The following is a 23,912-nucleotide window of genomic DNA, read 5'->3' on the forward strand; positions in this document are numbered from 1 at the left end:
GCAGTTTAGAACCAGATGGGACTGATCAGGGTGCATCATGGAGATTTAAATCAAGTGAGCTTTGTTCTGGCAAAGATTTTGTGATCTGCTGAAGTTGCAAGATGTTTATTCTTTTCAGATAACAATATTCTTCTTTAATTGCAAGGCAATGAGTCCTGGTGCAACCAGCGTATCTCCATACTTAATTACATGCAAATTCTTGCTCAGGTGCAATTACTCCCCAGGATAGTTTTACACTATGGAACTGAACCGTCAACACATCTAGCCTAGGACTTTAAGATGAGTGTGTTGGAAATCTCATGAGGGTCAGTGGTCTTAAGGTCCTTGAGAAAAATCTGTAGCATCCTAACTGTTGAATCTAGTGAGAATTTAGTGCATTGCGGGTAGCTCAAAAATGAGGCGATAGCCTAATGGTATTATCGCTAGACTATTGATCAAGAAATTCAGCTGATGTTCTGGGGAGCTCAGTTCAAATCCTGCCATGGCAAATGGTGGAATTTGAATTCAATAATCTGGAATTAAGAATCTATTGATGACCACAAAACCATTAACAAAAACTGAAATTGCTGGAAAAGCTCAACAGATCTGTGAAGAGAAATTGGTTAACATTTCTGGTCTGGTGATCCTTCCTCAGAACCACGAAACCATTGTTTTTGTCAAAAAAACCATCTGATTCTCTAATGTCCTTCAGAGGAAGGAAATCTGCTCATTCTCTCCCTGGGCTAACCTACATGTGACTTCAGACCCCCATGGTTAACTCTGAGCTACCCTCTGAACTGACCTAGGAAGCAATGAATGCTGGCCAACCAGTGACTGATATCCCACTAGTGAATTCAAAAAACCCTTCAGAATTGATACACGCAGTAAAATTAATCTTGAACCAAATAGTTTCATATTTGGAAAAATGTTCTTACCTACCAACCTATTATAAGTTGACTATTGAATTATTCACTTGTTGGTATTGACACAGTTTTCCTGATTCGTATTAAGGATATAGATCTTAGAGTGCACTGAAAAAGTTTAGTTTGCAGATAATACAAAACTTAGCATTATAAACTATTAAGGAAGATGGTATCCAATTTTGTTTGAAAAGACATTAATGAATCAGTGGAGTGGCAGGACAAGTGGCAAATCGGGTTAAATGCAGAGAATTGTGGGTGAAGTGTTTCCATAGAACATGGAGCGACAGTATAAAATTAATGTAAAAGACAGAATATGGTTCTGTACGTGTAGGTGCAAAGTGACCTAGGTGTATGTGCGCAGATTATAAAGCTGGCAGGACAAGTGGAGTAATAATATTATATTTCTAAAAATAATAGTGTGCTAAGCTCTACTAATAGGAATAAAGAGTCAATAAACCAAGGAGATTATGCTGAACCTATGTGACACTAATTGAATTTTAGTAAACAAGCAGGAGGCTGGAAAACCGTGACAAGCCAGGCAGCACCAGAACTTGGAGAAGTCAACGGTTTGGGTATTAACCCTTCTTTGGGACTAGATGTGGTGGCAAAGGTAGCTACAGATGAGGGGGGGTAGTAGTGATGGGACAGGGAGAGTAGCGGAGGTGAAGTAGTGACAGGTGGACACAGTGGGTACAACCTGGTCAGTTGATGGGAAGGAGGAATTCAGTTAGTAGCTGGAAGGAAGGGTTAACGGGTGGAATAGAAAGGAGGAGGTGAGGCTAGAAGGGGAGCTGGGGTTTTAGTGGGAAGGTTATGTGAAATTTGAGAACTTTGAGAACTCAAGGTTAGGTTCTCTGGGCTTGCGCGCTCTCTCTTTTTTTTTGTTTTCTCTTTCACTCCTTTTCTTTCTCTTTATCTATCTATCTGTCCCTCCATGCCCCTCTTCTTTCCTCTCTCTCTCTCTCTCTCTCTCTCTCTCTCTCTCTCTCTCTCTCTCTCTCTCTCTCTCTCTCTCTCTCTCTCTCTCTCCCCCTCCCGTCTGGCAGGCAATGATAGATGTAGAGAAGACCACAGTGAGAGCATTGGTTGCAGTAGACTAGGATGGTGGAGATGCAGGTGAACCTGTCTCTCCTGCCAGGACCCTCCCTAGATGGCGGTGGTGAATGGGCAAATGTGCATTTTTTTGGTTAGAGGAAGGCCCCGGGGTGGCTGCGGGAGTGGTTGGCGGGGAGTGTGAGTGAAACAAGGAGTGACAAAGGGAATGGTCCTTCCGGAAGGCAGAGAGGGGAAGATGCTCTCAAGGTCAGATGCTTACCAATCAGATTTCTCCCTCCCATCGACCATTCAGATCATATCCACTACCTGTCCACCGATCACTACCTTACATTGTCTGCTCTCCCTGCCTCATCATCCCACCACTGTTTATCTGTAGCTTCCTCCCCATCTCCCGGCCCCCCAAACATCTAGTCCTGAAGAAAGGTTAATACCTGAAATGTTAACTTCACCACCACCTAATGCTCCCTGGCTTGCTGTGTTCTTCCTTGTTCATCTGTTTTGGATCCCAGTATGTGCAGTATTTGTTTTTGTCTCTAGCTACTTGAAATTTAACTTAGCTGGAATGTTTTATACTGTTCTGGGTGCCACACTCTAAGAAGGATGTAAATGCATCAGAGAGATTGTAGAACACATTTACAAGTGATTTCAGTAATGAGACTTCAGTTATGAGGATAGATTAGAGAAATTTGGACTAAACCCCTTGGAGAGAAGAAGACTAAGAACAGATGAAGTTCTAAAAGTCCTGAGGGATGGACATGAGGGGAAATTGTTCTCCCCTGTAAATGCAAAAAGAATAAGAGTGCACACATTTTAGTGATCTGCAAAAGAAGTACGTACTGTGAGGGAAATATTGTGCTTCAGCTCTTGAATGCACTACCCGGAAGTGTGGTGGACATGTTCAATCAAGGCCTTGAAGAGGTATCTGATAAATATTTAAATAGAAATGATGTTTAGTGGGAAGTGAGGGAGCAAAAAGTGATGCTCATTCGCAGTGCTAGTACATATCTGAAGAGTCAAGTGGCTGCCTTCTGCACCTTTGAAGAGTTCTGAGATTGTGATATTTTTACATGTTCAAGTTCGTGGTACTTGAACCAGTTTCCTCTGCCCCAGAGGTTAGGACAAGTCCCACCTGCCACTAGCACATAACATGTCTGATCAGGTTAATTCAAATAGCCTATATTGCAGATTTGAGAAGTTATTGACATGTACCATTGCCATGTAAATTTGTACTGAAATGCAAATATGAGAGAAGTATTTGGGCTGTTGGATATTTTTTGTTTGTGCAGATCTTTGTGTATTTTAGCTTCCTTAGTATCAGAGCCATTTTTCTCACTTTTTGAGTTCATCAAAGAACTTCACAATTCAAGTTATTGTACTGGCTACCATGAAAATTTGGGCAGACTTCTTGTTTAGTAGTCTGAGCAGTACATATCTCTCAGAACTTTTTTGCATTTTATGCTTGGATGCAATCCACTCTTTTTTTTCCCCCTGTTTAAAAACCTTTCCACATGGCTCTAACTCTCATTTTAAAAAAAATTATCTCCTTGAGTGTGAGAACTGCCAAAATTTCTTCCAGTTTATAACTTTCCAACTCAAGTGCTCTATGTTTGTCGTTCCCCCACTCCACCCCAGACAGAGTATCGCCCACGTGCACAGAGACATGATTTTTTGGTCTTTGTAACAGCAGCTTCCTAATGAATTATATAGTCACTTACAGGGAGGAGCATCCAGATAAGGCAACATATTAATTGAGTAACAGCGTGTGTCAGTAGTAGGGATTGAGCCTTCTGCTGTTATACAAGGAGTATTCTTAACCTTGTTAACTGACTTCACACACTGGATACTTTTCCCCTTGTTAACAGACTTTACATACTCAATGCTGCTTCATCTTGTTAAATGGCTCCACATAACGACTTTTCCACCTTGTTAAGCCTCTACCCTTGCCTCCAGCACCTCATTGTTAACTGCAAGTTCTTATCTGATCTGAGTCATGCTTAGCTGAATCTGTTTCACAAAACTCAGAACTTAACTCTTTCCCTACCTGCTCATTCCTTATACACTTCTTCATTTTGACTTAATTCTCCAAGTTAAAATTTCCATATCTAATTATATTATTGATACTGGCTAAAAATTCCCTTATCCTTGAATTACCTACATGCCGTGCTTCATTTTCTTCAATTAAGTAACTCCCTACCTGTGTCTCCCACTGTCTGGCCACCATCCACAAGGCATAAAACAGGAGTATGTTGGAATATTGCTCACTTGTCTGGGTGTATTCAGCTCCAACAAAGTGCAAAGCAGCCTGTTCAATTGGCACCTCATCCACGACCTTCAACATTCACTCCCTTAGCCACCGATATTCAACAGCAGTAATGTGTAGTGTCTTTTAAGCTGCAGTGCAATAACTCACCTAGGCTACTTCAACAACACCTTCCAAACCTGTGATCTCTACCATTTAGGAAAAAATAATTAGGTCACTGGCCCCTGCAAGTTTCCTTTGTGTCTCAACATCCGGACTTGAACTATAACATGTTCTTTAGCTGTCATTGGGCCATAGTCATGGAACTCTCTTCCTAACAATAGAATCCTGAGCCACACCGAACTTAAAGCAAGGCAGTTGAGAATGGACATAAATGCTGGCCACCTCGCAACACCCATATCCCATGAATGAATACAAAAAGAAATGAAGCAAAACCTCATTTTGTTTATGATTCACAGTTGTTGTATCATTATATAGTGGATATTTCATATGCACTCCATTGCATTCATGTTGGAAAGCCATACCTTAAACCTTCAAATGGAACCTATTTTAATATACCATCTAGCAATATCCACTGTGACCCATTGATCTCATTATTGAAATCAGCTGCAGTATTGGTTTTACAAATCACTGTTTGTGTGTGTCAAAACCAATGTCTTGCACTCATCAGGTTAGTGTTAATGTGATGAGTCAGTATTTTAATAGCTCAGATTTATTAAATAAAGCATCTTATTACAAAAAGAAACAATGCCTAAAATCTGAAACTGAAAGAAAATATTGGAAGTATTTGGGAGGTTAGCTTCCCAAATCTTACCCCATTCTGACCCCAGTTTGCCACTTGCAAATTGCTGTTACCCTACAGCCTTGAGATTCTGGAGAGGGGATGGATGTTGAGAAATCTGTGGGGGCAGGATGGTGTGTTTTGAGCCTTTAGTATTTAAGTAAAAGTACTTAGTTCCAATAGGCTTTTCAAAACTGTATTGAGGCATTGAAGAATGGCTACTTTCTTTCTTTAAAAAGAATGCACCTATGAAGATTGACAGGGTTCTCATGTGCTAACACTCACTCTCTGAGCTCCACAGTAGCCATGACTGCACAACGCCAGAACTTTGGAAGCTCTCCGTCTATGAGCGAGAAATAAAAGCAACAGCCTTCTGTCAAAGGATATCTTTTGACTGGTTCGAACTGAAATACTATTTCTTCACCACTGTCTGAATGGAATGATACACTGTTATGTATGTATCAGGTGAAACCACCTGAATTTGTTTTCATAGAGTTCCTATCTGTTCTTTATTAAACTCTGTGTTGATGCTTTCAGTATTGCATGGGATTTGCCAGTATTTCAGCAATTGCAAATAGTAGATGGGTCAGCATCTCATTTATCCATTATCTGTAATGTCTAGTTAATCTAAGGCATAACCACACTCTTCAATCTTTTCAGACTTATGACATGGTTCTGGAGCATCTGGGACTTGAATCGAGCTGTGACCCAGAGTTGTGGATGTTGCCGCTGTTCAGCAAAAGCCTCCCAACTCCGGTATATCATTAGTTTTGTCTCATAGTGGGAAATGCTGGCTAATTATTTTTTATGGACAGCATCTTGATCGTGGATTGCTGTCAAAGTAGTTATTGGGTAGCTTTTTTTTTAGCAAATTTTGTTAATTTCTGGATCTGAGTTCGGTTGTACACCTGAGCTGGTATTTATTTTATTCAGATGTTTGAAATGAAGGGAATTTGCAAGTTATTTATCAAACAGAGCAGTCCCGAAAATTTAAGTGAGTAAAATGTTGTATGAAATCTTTATAGAGCTTGAGAGAATGTAGAACGTGTTATTCCAGAATGGAAATATATTGTGTATTAAATTTATTTGGAGGCTTCAAGTTGAACAGTACTGCAGTATGAATGTCAACAATGCTGTTACACCTAACCAATTTTAGGTGCTCTCAAAATCTGATTTCCACTACAACTGTCCCAGCCTTTGAGATTTACATTCAAAGCTCTTGTAGCTGGAAATCCTGTTATGTAGTCTTGTCTGCTCATATTTTTCATTTTGAAATGTAATTTAGTCAAACTATTGCTTGGACAATTAAGCTTTAACTTTCTTTTTGGCTTTAATAGTAGCCCAAATGGAAATAATTGCTTCTTAATGGCAACATCTTGTGCATCTTGGTTTCAGCCTTGCCAGAGCATAACTGTATAACTGTGATGTTCTCATCTAGACACATTAAGTTTCCCACACTAAATTTGAGGAATTTTTAAAAATTTTGACTTCAGGTGTCAAACTTCCAGAGAAGCCTTTAGATTCCTATCTTTTTTTAAGATTTGACTTGTGCCCAAAGATTACATTTTATAACTTTTATAAGCTGTTCTTGGTGAAATGTAGCTTCATCTCTGGTGGGACTGGCAGTGCAAATTGGTGACTGTCAACTACTTTATTATTAACCATTTTACTTTCATTTCATGGGAGTAAGGTCCATGATTACTTTTATTAATTTTCACATGGTCGCATTGATTAGAAGCTGAGGGCCTGCAACTGATGTCACATCACAGGATATATTTTCAAAAGGTTGGATTCAAAATAAGTAACTTTACAAAACATCTTTTAGCTTTTTTTCTTAAATTGTAAACAGGATATCAGGGGAAAAAAAACTCTTGTTATATTGGAAAATGCTGCAGTTTCCTTCTCTGGAGATGAGGAATATTGCTAAGAAATAGCTACAAAGGTAGAAACTCAAAAAAAAACTGTTCAGAACACAATGAAGAGCAAATGGCCACAGAAAACCAAAATTCCTCTGTGGACTGTATGACTTGTTAAAGAGCTATTCTATTTCAAGTTGTGTAACTTGCTGATGTGTATTCAGTTAAATCTCTAGAGGAGGGATAACTCGGGTAATGGCAACCTAGCCAAGCCAATGTTAGTTAGGAGGAAATCTTTGGAAACAATAATCCAGGACGAAATTAGAAACTGGCGAGGAGGGGTGCAGCAGTGAAAGCAAGTGGAGGAGAGATAAAAGAAGGGGCAAGAAAGAATTTCACCCAGCAGGTTATTCAAACATTATTTGACTGCAACAAATCCCTGAATTCTTTTGTAGAATGTATGAGAATAATGTGGTGTGCATATGGTCTTGTAAAGACTTTTTGAAGTGAATAAAGTGAATCATGGACTGAAAGCAGCGTTGTGGTGAATGGTTAAATTACAAGCTGGAAGGTAACTCATCCTGGCAATTGATATTGGAACTTCTCTTTGCGCATTAATGATCTGGACTTGGATACACATTACAAGATGAGATTTCAAAACTTGCTGATGACCTAAAACTCAGGAACAGTAATCAGTATTACAGACCATAGTAACAGTCTTCAGAATTCCTAGATATGATGATGAATTGAGCAGCCACATGATATGGCTTTGGATTTTTTTTTGTGTAGTTGAATTTGAAGCAAAGTGAAAAGACTTGAATTATTGTTTAAATGTAAAAAAAAACTGAGGCCTTTAAACAAGGTATTTCTTGGAAACCGCATGATTCCAGAGATTGCTGCTGTTGGCTGCTTGAATTCATTTCAAGGAAACATTTTACTGTATCTGTTTGTTTGTTTGGAATATTTGAGGAGAGCATAATAAATGAAGCTTCCCAGCTGAGCTCTCCTATTTCTAGAAGAGAGCCCTTGTGGGTCCAGAAGTCCCTGGAGCCGTGTCCTTGCAGAAAAAAATCCTTCAAAAGTGCACCTGGAGGTCACCAGCAACATCCATGATGCACATAAAAATCAAGGCCATTCACATTAACTCCACAGCAAGAAAGCACACCAATGCCTCTACTTCCTCTGGAGGTTAAGGAAATTAGGCATATCCACAATGACACTTATGAATTTTTATAGAAGCATCACAGAGAGCAGCCTATCTGCTGCTCTCTATGATGCTTCTGTAAAAATCCTTCAAAAGTGCACCTGGAGGTCACCAGCAACATCCATGATGCACCAGAACATCACCCAATAGTCATCTGAATGTTTCAGACTTATCCTCTTTGTCTTTAAAGACAAAAACTTTTTAGCCAAAAGTGTTTTTTTTTCCCTCCAAAGTAAATCTCCAAGAGAAATCCTTTTTTCCCTATTACCATTTGTATTTTGGGTTATTTAGAGGAGTAAGCATTTGTATTTCCATGTTGCAGACTATGTTAACCAATTCTGCAGCTTTGTGGAATAAGTTTTGTTTATATAATTTTAAAAAACATCCAAATCTTCTTCTTCTGTGCTATGTAGAGAAGGTATGAAGTTAGCTACATTGGGAACTATTTAAAACAATTGGGACTCGTGGAGTAGTGGGATGAGAGTGAGAATGCATTATTTCTGTCATAACCCTGATAGATTAAATTTGGCTCCATGGAGTTTGAGATGTTTCATTTGAGATGATATAATTTTAAGGAATGAGAAGAAACCATACAAATTAAATATGGTATGTTAAAGTGGATGCAATAATAGGAAAACCTGGAGGCAAGTAATAGGGTGGTTGTTATGAGGGACTTTATCTTTCCTGATATTGATTGGGAAAGCTATAGCTCTAGTTCGTTAGATGGGTCGGTGTTTGTCCAATGTGTGCAGGAGGGTTTCCTGACACAATATGTAGACAGGCCAACAAGAGGTGAGGCCATACTGGATTTGGTTCTGGGTAACGAACCAGGCCAGGTGTTAGAATTGGAGGTAGGTGAGCACTTTGGGGACAGTGACCACAATTCGGTGACTTTTTTACTCTAGTGATGGAGAGGGATAAGTGTGTACTGCAGGGCGAGTTATAGCTGGGGGCAGGGAAATTATGATGCAGTGAGGCATGACTTAGGATGCGTGGCTTGGAAAAGTAGGCTTCAAGGGCGTAATTGATATGTGGAGCTTGTTCAAGGAGCAACTATTGAGTGTCCTTGATAAGTATGTACCCGTCAGGCAGGGAGGAAAGGGTCGTGTGAGGGAGCCGTGGTTTAATAAGGAATTGGAATCCCTTGGAAGAGAGAGCTAAGAGCAGCAAGGAGGGGACATGAAAGGTCCTTAGGGTTTTCCCTAATCCTACCAACTAAGGCTTTCTATAGGTATGTCAGGAATAAAAGAATGACTACGGTATGAATAGGTCCAGTCAAGGATAGTAGTGGGAAGTTGTGTGTGGAGGCTGAAGAGATTGTGGAGACACTGAATGAATACTTTTCGTCAGTATTCACTCAGGAACAGGACATTGTTGCTGATGTGAATACTGAGTCACAATTAAGTAGAATGAATGGCTTTGAGGTATGTAGGGAAGAGGTGTTGGAAATTCTGGAAAGGGTGAAAATAGATAAATCCCCTGGGCCTGATGGCATTTATCCTAGGATTCTCTGGGAAGCAAGGGAGGAGATTGCAGAGCCATTGGCTTTGATTTTTATGTCCTCGTTGTCTACAGGAGTAGTGCCAGTTGACTGGAGGATAGCAAATGTGGTTCCCTTCAAGAAGGGGAGTAGGGATAACCCTAGTAACTATAGGCCGGTGAGTCTGTTGTGGGCAAAGTCTTAGAGAGAATTGTAAGGGATAGGATTTATGAACATCTGGATAGGAATAATGCGATCAAGGATAGTCAGCATATTTTGTGAAGGGCAGGTCGTGCCTCACAAACCTTATTGAATTCTTTGAGAAGGTGACTAAGGAGGTGGATGAGGGGAAAGCGGTAGATGTGGTGTATATGAATTTTAGTAAGGCGTTTGATAAGGTTCCCCATGGTAGGCTACTTCAAAAAATACGGAGGTATGGCATTGAGGGTGAGTTGGAGGTTTGGATTAGGAATTGGCTGGCTGAAAGAAGACAGAGGATAGTAATTGATGGTAAAGGTTCATCTTGGAGTGCAGTTACTAGCGGTGTTCCGCAAGGATCTGTTTTGGGACCATTGCTGTTTGTCATTTTTATAAATGACCTGGAGGAGGGGCTAGAAGGTTGGGTGAGCAAGTTTGCGGATGATACGAAAGTCGGAGGAGTTGTAGACAGAGAGGAAGGATGTGGCAGGTTACAGCGGGATATAGATAAGCTGCAGAACTGGGCAGAAAGGTGGCAAATGGAGTTCAATGTAGCTAAGTGTGAGGTGATTCACTTTGGTAAGAGTAACAAAAAGATGGGGTACTGGGCTAATGGTCGGATACTTGGTAGTGTGGATGAGCAGAGGGATCTTGGTGTCCATGTACACAGATCTTTGAAAGTTGCCACCCTGGTAAATAGTGCAGTGAAGAAGGCATATGGCGTACTGGCTTTTATTGGTAGAGGAATTGAGTTCATTAGTCCTGAGGTCATGTTGCAGTTGTATAAGACTCTGGTGCGGCCGCATCTGTAGTATTGTGTGCAGTTTTGGTCGCCATACTATAGGAAGGATGTGGAGGCACTGGAACGGGTGCAGAGGAGGTTTACCAGGATGTTGCCTGGTATGGTAGGAAGATCGTATGAGGAAAGGCTGAGGCACTTGTGGTTGTTTTCGTTGCAGAAAAGAAGGTTTAGGGGTGACTTGATAGAGGTGTACAAGATGATTAGGAGTTTAGATAGGGTTGACCATGAGAACCTTTTTCCACGTATGGAGTCAGCTATTACGAGGGGGCATAGCTTTAAATTAAGGGGGGGTAGGTATAGGACAGATGTTAGGGGTAGGTTCTTTACTCAGCGAGTCGTGAGTTCATGGAATGCACTGCCAGTAGCAGTGGTGGACTCTCCCTCTTTATGGGCATTTAAGCAGGCATTGGATAGACATATGGAGGATAGTGGGCTAGTGTAGGTTAGGTGGGCTTGGATCGGCGCAACATCGAGGGCCAAAGGGCCTGTACTGCGCTGTATTCTTCTATGTTCTATATGTACCCAAACCTTTAAAGGTGATAGGACTGTTTGGGAAGTCATTTTTGAAAGAAGAAAATATCAAATCCATGGGTTTATAAATCATCTAATGTGCGATAAAACAGCATTACCTTTCTCTTTGTCTCACATGGAAAACCAAAGATAGTAATGCTAATATAACCTTGTGGTTTAGTGCAAAGTTTCTTTTACATATTACTTCTGTAAAGTGCCTTGGCATGTTTTACTACATTATAGACATTCATATCAAAGCAGGAAGTTGGAAAGGCTGGGGTAACAGATTATTCTCCTTGGAACAGAAGGCTAAGGAGACAATAAGTACTCAGAATCATGAAGAATTTTCATGGCAAAAATGCAGAAATCCTTTCCTTTGGTAGAAGGGTCAGTATATAGAGGAGAAAACATAATTAACAAAGCTGCAGGTGAGACTAACAGTTTATTTTATGGGGTGAAGCTCTTCTAGGTCCCATTGAAATACTATTGTTTTAATCCCTACATTATACTATTGCACAAATATATTTAAACATATATTACATGTCATTTGTCATTAGATTAAATTAATATTTAAAAATGTTTGCACTCCAAAAATCATGCAGCATCTATGGAAAGTGAAGCAATTCTGGAAAATGTTAGCTGAAAGTGACCTAATAGTGGTCTTTAAAATTTACAGAAGATTTTGATAGAGACAGAGAAAACATTCCTTCATGTGGAGAACTAGAGAACAGCAATCTAAAATAGTCATTAAACAATTGAATAGGTAATTCAGAAGAAATCAATCCAGAGTCTGGTGAGCCCTTGAATTGGGCTAATGGAGAAATGGTTCCAAATAACTTAAAAGTGAAAAATGACTGAGAGATGATAGTCATGAACAATTTATATTATATCATACGAAAGGATTATGGGAGAGTAGGTACAAAGTGATGGAGTGCCTACAGATGGAAGATAATATTCTCCAAACATTAACGCGGTTGTTGTGATATTGGCTTCCAATGCAATAGTATTGTTGAGGTGAGTAGACAACTTCTTTAAAAAGGACATTTGTTCATGTTGACACCTCTGCTGTGGGAATTAGTTGGGGTTTTGCAACGTTACTGTTAAGAGTTAGGGAATAGATAAGGAGCAAGATCTTGTGGGTAGTCATGTTGAATCACCACCAGTGTCATTTATTATAAATATTGCAAGTGTACAAAGTGCATTAAGTTTTAGTTTGGGGATTCTGTTAGAAAGAAGGGTTCAGATTTCTTGTATGTAGAGAAAGATGCAAAGAAAACCTGGAATGTGCACTTACCAGACTCCCTGAGGGGGATGAATAATGCAGTGATTAAAGTTAGTTCAAAGGAATGGGAGCAATAACTCGCTTATATCTATCTAAAATTTCAACTTATCCTAACAATTCCAATCCATGAAAACAGAGAGTGGAAATGGTGATAGAAACGTCATTCACTTAAGTTTTCAAATGATAAATTAGGGGAGACCAAACACATTAAGATAATGATTGATCAAATATATAAGAAGCTGGACACGTTCAGAAACTAGCAGGACAATTGGTACATGCCAATAATACAAATGACAATACTGAGAAAAGTGAGTCTGCTGTGCCAACATGTGTTAAAGGATGTTATTTTATCTGGTAGAACATGGAGATCCAAGAGTGTTGATGGATAGATTGGCACAACCATTCTCGTTTTATGCAGTATAGCAAAGGAAATAAGATTTTAACTATACAGCTAGAACAGCGAAATAAGTCGAATTTGTCCCATGTTTGATTGAACTCCCAGCATAATCAGAATTTGTTTGAAGTCCATAGTGCCTGTTGTAATTCTGTGCTGAGGATGTCCAAATCATCATCATAGAGATGTACAGCATGGAAACAGACCCTTCAGTCCAACTTGTCCATGCTGATCAAATATTCCAACCACTGGCAATCCACTGGTCACAGGCCTCCAGTCTGAAAAGCAACCCTCCACCACCATCGTCTGTCTTCTACCTTTTGAGCCAGTTCTGTATCCAAATGGCTAGATCTCCCTGTATTCCGTGAGATCTAACCTTGCTAACCAGTCTCCCATGGGGAACCTTGTCAATCGCCTTACTGAAGTCCATAGAGATCACATCTACTGCTCTGCCCTCATCAATCCTCTTAGTTACTTCAAAAAACTCAATCAAGTGTGTGCGACATGATTTCCCACGCACAAAGCCACGTTGACTATCCCTAATCAGTCCTTACCTTTCCAAATATTTATATCCTGTCCCTCAGGATTCCCTCCAACAACTTGCCCACCACTGATGTCAGGCTCACTGGCTTGTCCTTACCACCTTTCTTAAACAGTGGCACCACCTTAGCCAGCCTCCAGCACCTCACCTGTAACTATCGATGATACGGATACCTCAGTAAGAGGCTCAGCAATCCCTTCCCACAGAGTTCTCGGGTACATCTGATCAGATCCTGGGGATTTATCCGCTTTTATGCGTTTCAAGACATCCAGCACTTCCTCTATAATATGGACACTTTTCAAGATGTCACCATCTGTTTCCCTATATTCTATATCTTCCATGTCCTTTTCCACAGTAAATACTGATGCAAAATACTCATTTAGTATCTGCCCCATCTCCTGCGATCTCCAAGTATTGAAACAGTTTAACACGTGTGAGGCGCTGATGGGTTTTTTGTCAATATTTTATGAAAAACCGCTGAAGCTCAGACCTTCAGGTCCAGAGAGGATGGATATTGTGTCACGACTCGGGCAGTTAATAATAGACTTAAATATAGTTGCTGATGAGGAGGTGGTTTGATCAGTTGTCATTGGCTTAGGTAATATAATTACTGGTTTGTGATATAAAATCTTGAAATTTAGGTAACCAGGCTGATTAGAATGGTGATGATGAAGAACCTGCGGTGGCAAGCCATAGGATTGTAAAATAAAAGGAATTGCAATGGAATAATAAAATTACATAATGCTACCTATTTTCCCATTTCTACAAATCTTTGTGGTGTAAACGCAGTTCCATCTCTGACATCCGTCTAACAATATGCATGCCAATATTCAATTTGCACTCAGGGCTGAACAGCAAAGTGGAAGAAAGTGAAATGTTCACACTTGACAATATAAATGTTTTTGAAGTTGCATGAGTTTAAGTAGAATTCATTTGTGGGATATTGGTTCATTTTGCTTGTTTTGTGGCTAGCATACCAATGGAAAACAGAAATGTCAGTGTTATGCCCAACACTTTATTTTTAGCAATATGCCCAACATCATTTTGTTTTATTTTTAGTCAGCAATTGCTTCCAGATGTGTTTCATCTATAATTCCTGTCATCAGGATCCAGTTTGAGTACAGCTCTGACAAACTGATTTTCTTTTGCTTAGGAGACAAAGATGGCAGTAAGGTGACAACAGTGGTGGCGACACCTGGACAGGGTCCAGACCGGCCGCAGGAAGTCAGCTATACTGACACCAAGGTGATTGGCAATGGTTCCTTTGGAGTTGTTTACCAGGCAAAACTGTGTGACACAGGGGAACTGGTAGCCATCAAGAAGGTTTTACAGGACAAAAGATTTAAGGTAAGTGACACAATTTATTTTAACTGAATTTCAAAGAGCAGTTGACTTATATTTTCTCCCCCTTTTCGGAGAAGCTGGATGGAAAAATGAGCAGCTGTTTTTACAGGAATAGCCAATCTAAGATTTTTTTTTCAACTGGGTCACTTTGGGGAACTAGAGGCAATGACTGGAGTCTGAAAATATTTAACAGTCAGACTACAGAGGAACCTCGATTATCTGAAGGATGCAGGTTGAGAGTATTTCGTTTGGTTATTTGAATTCCGAATAATGGAATGTTGGATGCCACAGTTTAGCCAAGCATCGGGACCATGCAATCTTGCCGGATAATTCGAAATTCAGATAATCAACTGCCAGATAATCGAGGTTCCTCTATATAGTAATGAGAGAGATTTCTCAGATGGACCGTACAAAAAGTGAATTGTGAACCTCAGTAAAACCTTAGATATCTGAAAAATAGTTGTTTGTGTGGGCTATTTGAAATGGTTTTTGCAAGGTTTGTGAAGGTTTGTAGCTCAGGTTGAGGTTTAGGGTGTAGGTTTGCTCGCTGAGCTGTAGGTTTGATATCCAGATGTTTCATTACCTGACTAGGTAACATCAGTGGCAACCTCCAAGTGAAGCGAAGCTATTGTCTCCTGCTTTCTATTTATATCTTTCTCCTGGGTGGGGTTCCTAGGGTTTGTGGTGATGTCATTTCCTGTTCATTTTCTGAGGGGTTGGTAGATGGCATCTAGATCTGTGTGTTTGTTTATGGCATGGTTGGAGTGCCAGGCCTCTAGGAATTCTCTGGCATGTCTTTGCTTAGCCTGTCCCAGTCGAAATGGTGGGTGTTTTTTTTTCATCCGTGTGTAGGGCTACGAGGGAGAGAGGGTCGTGTCTTTTTGTGGCTAGTTGGTGTTCGTGTATCCTGGTGGCTAACTTTCTTCCTGTTTGTCCTACGTAGTGTTTGTGGCAGTCCTTGCATGGAATTTTGTAGATGGTGATATTTGTAGTAATTAATTCTGTTGGTTGACCATCTGCATGTCTTGAGCTTGAGGTTGAATGCAAGATTGAGAGAATTTCACTGCTATTTCAACCAGAGGTTTATCTTGGTACATTGCCTTTGCATTTTGATAAATCCCCGTAAGTCAGCTGTGACTCAGTAGCACCCTTGCCCTGAGTTACAAGGTTCTAAGTTGAAGTTCCACACTAGGGATCGAACACAAATATCAAAGCTAACATTCTAATGCAGTGCTAACATTTAAGGTGACTTCGCTCGGATGAGATGGCAAATCAAGGCTCCATCTGTCCTCTGGTAAGATCCTGGAATCCGTTGTGAAGGATGAGATTTCTGGATACTTAGTGTATGATAAAACAGGACAAAGTGAGCATGGATTCACCAAGGGGAGGTCATGTCTATCAAATCGGCTAGAATTCTTTTGAGGAAGTAATGAGCAGGTTAGACCAAGGAGGTCTAATGGATGTTGTCTACTTTCTTGCCTTCAAGAAGGCCTTTGACAAGGTGCTGCACAGGAGGCAACTGTGTAATATAAGGGTCCATGGTGTCAGAGGCAAGGTGCTAGCATGGATAGAAGCTTAGCTGTCTGGCAGAAAGCAGAGACTGGGGATAAAAGGATTCTTCTCCAGATAGCAGCTGGTGACAAGTGCTGTTCTGCAAGGCTCAGTGTTGGAACCATAACTTTTCACTTTATACATTAACAATCTAGATGAAGGAACCAACTAGGTTTGTGGATGACACAAACGTAGAGGGACAGGTAGCATTGAGGAGGTGGGAGGCTGCAGAAGGATTTTGGACTGAATAGGAGAGTGGGCAAAGAACTGGCATATGTAGTACAACATGGGAAAGTGTGAGGTCATGTACTTTCGTAGGAAGAATAGAGGCATGGACTATTTTCTAAATGGGAAGAAAATTCAGAAGTCTGAAGTGCAAAGTGACTTGGGGGTTCTAGTCTAGGATTCTCTCAAGGTAAACTTGCAGGTTGAGTCAGTGGTTTGGAAGGCAAATGCAATGTTGGCATTTATTTTGAGAGGACTTGAACAGAAAAGAAGGGATATACTTGAGGTTTTATAAGATTCTGGTCAGACTACATTTGGAGTACTGGACGCAATTTTGGGCCACAAACCTCAGGAAGGATGTAGTGGCCCTGGAGTGAGTTCAGAGGAGATTCACGAGAATGGTGCAAGGAATGAAAAACTTAACATTTGAGGACTCTGCGTCTATAATCCAATGGAATTTAGAATGATGAGGAGGCATCTGATTGAAACATACAGAATATTGAATGCTCTGTAAAGAGTAGATATTGGAAAGATGTCTCTCCTCCCAATGGAAACTAGGACCCAACGGAACAGCCTTCAAGTAAAGAGAAGACCTTATTAGAATGGCGATAAGGAGAAACTTCTTCAGCCAGAAAGTGGTGAATCCACAGAACTCATTGCCACAGATGGCTGTGGAGGCCAGGTCCTTCCGTATATCTAAAACTGAGATAGATCGGTTCTTGAGTATCTTGGGGATCAAGGATTACAGGGAGAATGGGGTTGAGAAACTTGTCAGCATGTTTGAATGGCTGAGCAGACTCTATGGGGGAATGGCCTAATTTCTGCTCCTATGTCTTTATGGTCTCCTGTAGATTTAGAACAATTCCGGTTCTAGCTCAAAAAAGAGCAACTTAATTGACTCTGATGACCTGACCAATATTTATCACTTAAATGACAATCTAAAAGCCAGATTTATAGTCATTATCCCAGTGTTGTTTAAGGAGATTTGCTGTGTGCAGATTGGCTTTCACATTTCCAACATTATAACTGACTACAGTTCAAAAAAACATTTTGAATATAGAGTACATTGAGTCAGATGATGACTGTGAGAGCACTGAATGCAAATCTATTTTTTATTTGTACTGCAATTTTAGTTTTAAGTTTAAAAGTTGGAAGAATTAATTTTAAATAATTAAAACCTAATATGAATTTGAAAAATGCTTACTTTGGGCACCTTTAGAACCGATCTAATTCAGTTTTAAGCTATTTTCTGTTGCTACCTCTTCAGGTTTTAGTGCTCCAACATTTTGCTGACCAGACAATATTCAGTTTCAGTCTGGTAACCAAAGTAAGATTGTTGGGGCTTTTATCATTTAATTCAGAATTCATATTAGCCTGATAAATGAGGACAAGGGAATGCAATTCTGTGAAGCTAGTTGTCACACCCTAAGAGCATTTTAGGAAAGCTTTGTATATGTACTACATTTATATGCAAAGACCTGAAGTCTTTGAGTACTTTGCGACTGATGAAATGTTGTTGTACTGGAAGGATAACTGAAAGACAGCTGACTTTGTTTGTGCTCTTAACAATATTTTGCTTATGAAACTTGAAGCATACTTTTTTGGTCCTTTTACTCATTGAGCAATTAAGTGTTGACTATCCAATGTTGAGCAGTCTAGGCAGTGACCCTTTAAAAGGCTACCATCAGAGTTGCTTTCCTTAAGCTTATCTTCTCTGGTAACACAACACGCTATATCTTGTGCTTGTCACCCCGAGTTTGACAAGTGGAAACTTGAGAGACTGAAAACCTGTTTCTGGAGCACCAGTGGCCACTTGTAGATTGAAAAATATTCTAAGTGCTCCATTTCACATGGCCTCAAACTTGTAATTTCCACTATAATAGTACACAGGCCTGAACTCTTCTAGGTTGAGGCATCCTTAATACTAACTGAAAGCATGTACAGAGAAATTATGTAACATCTCAAATCTTAAATGAAAATAATGGCTATCAACTGAATGATGGCCAAACTGTCACTTTTAGAAATGTCTTCCTTTGTGTAGCATTTCAGTCAGTTGATTATTCCTTTAATCAGTTGCTTAAAGAACAGTTTAGCACTAAACTCAATTGTTTTTCACAGCAGAAGTCTTAATTGCCATATATAGTAAATAACGTCAGCAGCATGAGCAAGTTGACGTGTATCTGCTTGTGTATGTGTTTTTCAAAATGGAAATTAATGGAGCTGAAGTATCTCCAGCAGATGTGCACCAACACCTATAATTGTAGTTTGCTTGTTAAACAATTGAGAAGTTTACTTTTTTTTTTTCACCCCCATGTTGTTATAACCCATATTATTAAAGGTTGTCGCTATACGTCTAGGTTAGAATTTCTAAAGCTTTGATTTTCCTACAAGATTAACATTTGAGCATTTTATTGAAGGTGTTGCAACATTACAGCCAATTTAGATGTGCATACATTGAAATTTTGAAAGAGATCTGTTTGTTATTTTGAAAGTTTTAAAGCAGTGGTATTTAGATATTGACAATGCAACACCGCACAAGAAGGCGGCTCAAGTGTAGACAATAGATTAGGAAATCAATTACTTATGTGCACAGTATTCTGTAATCACAAATTGTAAATACTATGTTCACTCTCCTAAAATTTTGGCAGATAAATAATGACTGAAGAACAAAACCAAAAAGTGAAGTGGGATATAATCTAAACAATTGTAGTTCCTGTGCTATGGACAATGTAGCATGTTCTCTGTAGTGCAGTCAATTGGGGTAGATAGTGTAGATTAAAATGGAAAGATTACTTGAGACCTTAACCTATTCATTTCTTGCTCAATTTACCTCAAGATTAAAATCAGACTTGGTGATCATTTTTGCACATGTTGAATCAGCCTTCAAAGTGAAGGTAAAGTTTATGAACTCTATTGAACATGTAATTGCAGTGAAAGTGTGCACATAATTAAAGTAAAAATGTGAAAACGTAGATGTGTTGCTCAGTCAAATTTCACGCACTTGAAGTTGTTAAAGTCATTGGAGGGACTGGAATCTTATTTTTCACTTCACCTACCAACTTGATAAAACCAGAATCAAACTTCAAATGGCTTAGTTGATGTTTAGGCTTTCCATTTTGTTCTTCTTGGTGCTCAAAATAATAGATTCTCAAAGCAAAATATCCTCTGAAAAAGTTGCCCCTTAAGTCACTTTTATATCTTTCCCCTCTCTCACTCTAAATCTATGCTGTCTAGTTCTGGACTCCCCCACTGCAGGGAAAAGACCTTGTCTACTTATCCTATCCATGTCCCTCATGATTTTATTAACTTCTAAAAGGTCACCCCTCATTTGAACAAGCAACACATGCTGTAGATAAAAGTGAAATCGGTGCATGCACCATAACTGGATTTCCAGTAAGCAGTTTTATAAAGTGTCACAAGGATTATTGAAAAAAATGAAAGCACATGGTGTGGGAGTAACATTGGCACAGAGAATTAGCTAACCTGCAGGAAACTAGCCGAAATAGGATTTTTTTTGGTTTGCGTGATCTAATGAGTGGTGTGCCATGTTTACAATTCATTTAAATGACTTCGATGAAGGGACTGAAGGTGTGGTTGCTAAAATTGCTGATGGCATAAATGTAGATACTATAAGTTGTGAAGATGAAAAAGCTACAAAAAATATAAATACTGGAAATGAGTAGATAAAGGTCTGGCAAATGGAATATAATTTGGTAAAATCTGAGATCCATTTAGGCAGGAAGAATGAATAAGAACATTAAATGATGAGATATTGCAGAGCTATGAGATGCAGAGAGATCTGTGTCCTATTGCAAGAATCACAAAATCCAGTTGCAGCTAGTAATTAGGAAAACAAATTGAAAATCATTTATTACTAGGGGAATTAAATACAAAGTACGGAGATTATGCTTCAGTTATACACACTATTGACGAGACCATATCTGGATATTATGTTTAGTATTGATCATATTTAAGCAAGAATAGTAGTAGATTGGAAGAAGGTCAATGGAGGTTTACGGCACTAATACTTGGAATGGGTGGATTATCTTGACGAGAGACTGGACAGACGAGGCTTGTATCTGCTAGAGCTTAGTGTGAGATATTCTTTGAGATGTGAATGCATTAGAGTGCAGAGGTCATTTACAAGAGGTTTCTAGGAAGACAAAGTGGGAATGAGAGCGCCTTGGGAGATAAGGTTAAAGATAATTCAAAAAGATTTGTAAATACTCAAGAACAAGAGAGCAATTATAGAAAGAGTCGGACCTGTTAAAGATCATAGAACATAGGACATTACAGCACAGTGCAGGTCCTCCGACCCTCTGTTGCGCTGACCTGTGAAACTAATCTGAAGCTCATCTAACCTACACTACTCCATTTTCGTCCATATGCCTATCCAATGACCATTTTAAATGCCCTTAAAGTTGGTGAGTCTACTATTATGGCAGGCAGTGCGTTCCACGCCCCTACTACTGAGTAAAGAAACTACCTCTATCATACCTTAAAGACCTTCCTTCCATATCAGACATCATCCTAGTGAATCTCCTCTGAATCCTTTCATGCGGTGACAGAACTGTACGCAATACCCTAAATGCAGCCGCACCAGAGTTTTGTACAGCTGCAGCATGACTTCATACTTCTGTAACTCAATCCCTCTACCAATAAAAACTAGGACACCATATGCCGCATTAACAACCCTATCAACGTGGGTGACAACTTTCAAGGATCTATGTACATGGACACTGAGATCTTATGTTCACTACACTACCAAGAATCTTACCATTAACCCAGTACTCTGCATTCCAGTTACTCCTTCCAAAGTGAGTCACCTCTCGCTCTTTTCTGCGTTAAACTCCCTTTGCCACCTCTCAGCCTAGCTCTGCAACTTATCTATATCCCTCTGTAACCTACAACACCCTTCGTCACTGTCCACAACTCTACCGACCTTAGTGTCATCCGCAAATTTACTAAACATCCATCTATGCTGTCATTCATGTCATTTATAAAAGTGACAAACAGCAGTGGACCCAAAACAGATCCTTGTGGTACACCACTAATAACTGAACTCCAGGATGAATATTTTCCATCAACCACCAGCCTCTGTCATCTTTCAGCTAGCCAATTTCTGATCCAAGGAGCTAAATCACCTTCGATCCCATGCCTTCGTATTTTGTGCAATAGCCTAGCATGTGTTGTCCCGGTTTCCCCCCTCCGTCAAAGCAAAACATTCACAGCTAGTGTAGCTACCTCCTTCAGTTTTTTATTCTGGGCCCTGGAGCAGGAGAGTGATCGCCCATATGCACAGAGACATGAGTTCTCTGTCTTCTCTGGAACAGCAGATTCTGAATGAATTATATAGTCAATTATCTGGATGCTCATCCCTATAAGGCAAACATACATATTGATTGGGGTGACCGTTACAATTGACAAGTATCAATAGTAAAGATTAAGCCATCTGATGTTACACAATGAATGTTCTTAACCTCGTTAACTGGCTTCATATAATGAATACTTTTCAGCTTGTTAACCTAATTAACTTTGCCTTCACCGTCCCATTGTTATCTGCAAGTTCTTATCTGATCTGAGTCATGCTCAGCTGAAACTTTTTTTCCCCACAAAATTCAACTTTTTTTTTTCACTACCTGCTCATACCCTATACTCATTCTCACGTGCTGAACCTTATCAAACGCCTTGCTGAAATCCATATACACTACATAAACTGCTTTACCTTCATCCACCTGTTTGGTCTCCTCAAATAAGGTTTCTGCGACATGACCTACCCTTTGCAAAACCATGTTGACTATCCCTAACGAACTTAGTCCTTTTTAGATGATAAATCCGATCTCTTGTAATCTTTTCCAACACTTTACCCACCACCAAGTAAGGCTCACTAGTCTATAATTATCAGGGTTTCTCTACTCCCCTCCTTGAATGAGGGAACAACATTTGCTATCGTCCAGTCTTGTGGCAGTATTCCTGTAGACAGTGACGACATAAGAGATCAAAACCAAGGCTCGGCAATCTCCTCTGTGGCTTCCCAGAGCATCCTAGCATAAATCTCATCCGGCCCAGGGGATTTAGCTATTTTCACACTTTCCAGAATTGCTAACACCTACTTGTGAACCTCAATCCTTCTACTGTAATAGGCTGTATCTTAGTATTCTCCTCAACAACATTGTCTTTTTCCAATGTGAATACTGATACAAAATATTCAGTTAACACTTCCCCTATCTCCTCTGACTCCATGTACAATGAAGTTGTCTGTGTTTTACCTCCGGAGAGAGATTAAATGAATATTTCACATCCATTTTTACTCTTAAGGAAGAAATGGAGGCTAGAGAATTCAAATAAATATTGATGTTTTGAAAACCGTTCACCTTACAGAAGAGGAAGTGCTGAAGGCCTTAAACATTAAAGGTAGATAAATGGCTGAAAGGCCTAAGTTCTGCCCCTTTCTATTATGGTCTTCTTCTAAATCTCCATGACCTGATCAAGTGTGTCCCAGGATGTTGTGGGAAGTTCGGGAGGAAATTGCAGGGCCCCTAATAGAAATACTACTTTAATCTATAAAGATAGGTGAAGTACCGGATATCTAGAGGGTTATTAATGTTATGCCATTGTTTAGAAAAATCTGTCAGGGGACGCCTGGAAACTATGTACCTGAGAATTTGACATCAGCGGTGGGTAATTTGTTGGTGATTCTGAAAGGTAGGATTTACATTAGGAGAGGCGAGGATTGATTAGGGACAGTCAGCATGGTTTTGTGCAAGGAAAATAGTGTCACTCAAACTTTGAACTTTTAAATGAAATAACTTATTGGAATGGATTCGAGGGGCGACTAGATATAGCACATGGAGCAAATGGGATCTAAGGTTACAGGGAGAAAGTAGGATTAGGCTATTGAGTTGGACGATCAGCCATGATTGTGGTGAATGACTGCTCAGATTCAAAAGGCCCAATGGCCACCTCCTGCTCCTATCTTTGCTTCTGTGAACCAAAAAGATTGAGAGCAGAGCAAGAGTCATTATTTACATGGACTTTACTAAAGCTTTGGACAATTAATCAATTAGTAGACTAATTAGTGAAGCGATATCACATAGGAAATAAGATGGGCTTGCCAATTTGATCCAAAAATTGTTTGATGATAGGTGACAGTGGTCATGGGCTTTTCAGACTGGAGACCTGTGACGAGAGGTATTCCACTTTTGTCATTTAGGTAAATGATTTGGATGAGGATACAGGAGGCAGATAGCATCAAAATTGCGAATATATTGGACAGTGAGGAAGGTTATCTCCGATTACAAAGAAATCTTGATCAATTGGCCAGTAGGTTGAGAAGTGGCAGATGGAGTTCAGTTTGGATAAATGTGAGTTATTGCATTTTAATAATACAAATAAGGATGGGACTTGTACAATTAATGATAGGGCCCTGGGTAGTGTTTTAGAGCAGAGACCTAAGAGTTTAGGTACATAATTCTTTGAAATTTGCATTGCAGGTGGACAGGGTGGATAAGAAGGTGTTTAGCACA

General features: G+C 39.7%; 1 protein-coding gene across 1 annotated transcript in view; it reads left to right on the top strand.

Moving 5' to 3' along the window:
- The window catches only part of gsk3ba (glycogen synthase kinase 3 beta, genome duplicate a), a 188,307-nt gene that overhangs the window by 64,378 nt on the left and 100,017 nt on the right, over nucleotides 1-23,912 (top strand). The window contains exon 2 of the mRNA XM_043701008.2: nucleotides 14,420-14,613. Within this exon, the coding sequence (XP_043556943.1) occupies nucleotides 14,420-14,613 (194 nt within the window). The remainder of the gene's footprint in view (nucleotides 1-14,419; nucleotides 14,614-23,912) is intronic.

This window comes from Chiloscyllium plagiosum, unplaced genomic scaffold (assembly GCF_037043375.1).
Source record: "Chiloscyllium plagiosum isolate Xiang-an unplaced genomic scaffold, Cpla_swu_hap1 HiC_scaffold_12, whole genome shotgun sequence".
Classification (NCBI taxonomy): domain Eukaryota; kingdom Metazoa; phylum Chordata; class Chondrichthyes; order Orectolobiformes; family Hemiscylliidae; genus Chiloscyllium; species Chiloscyllium plagiosum.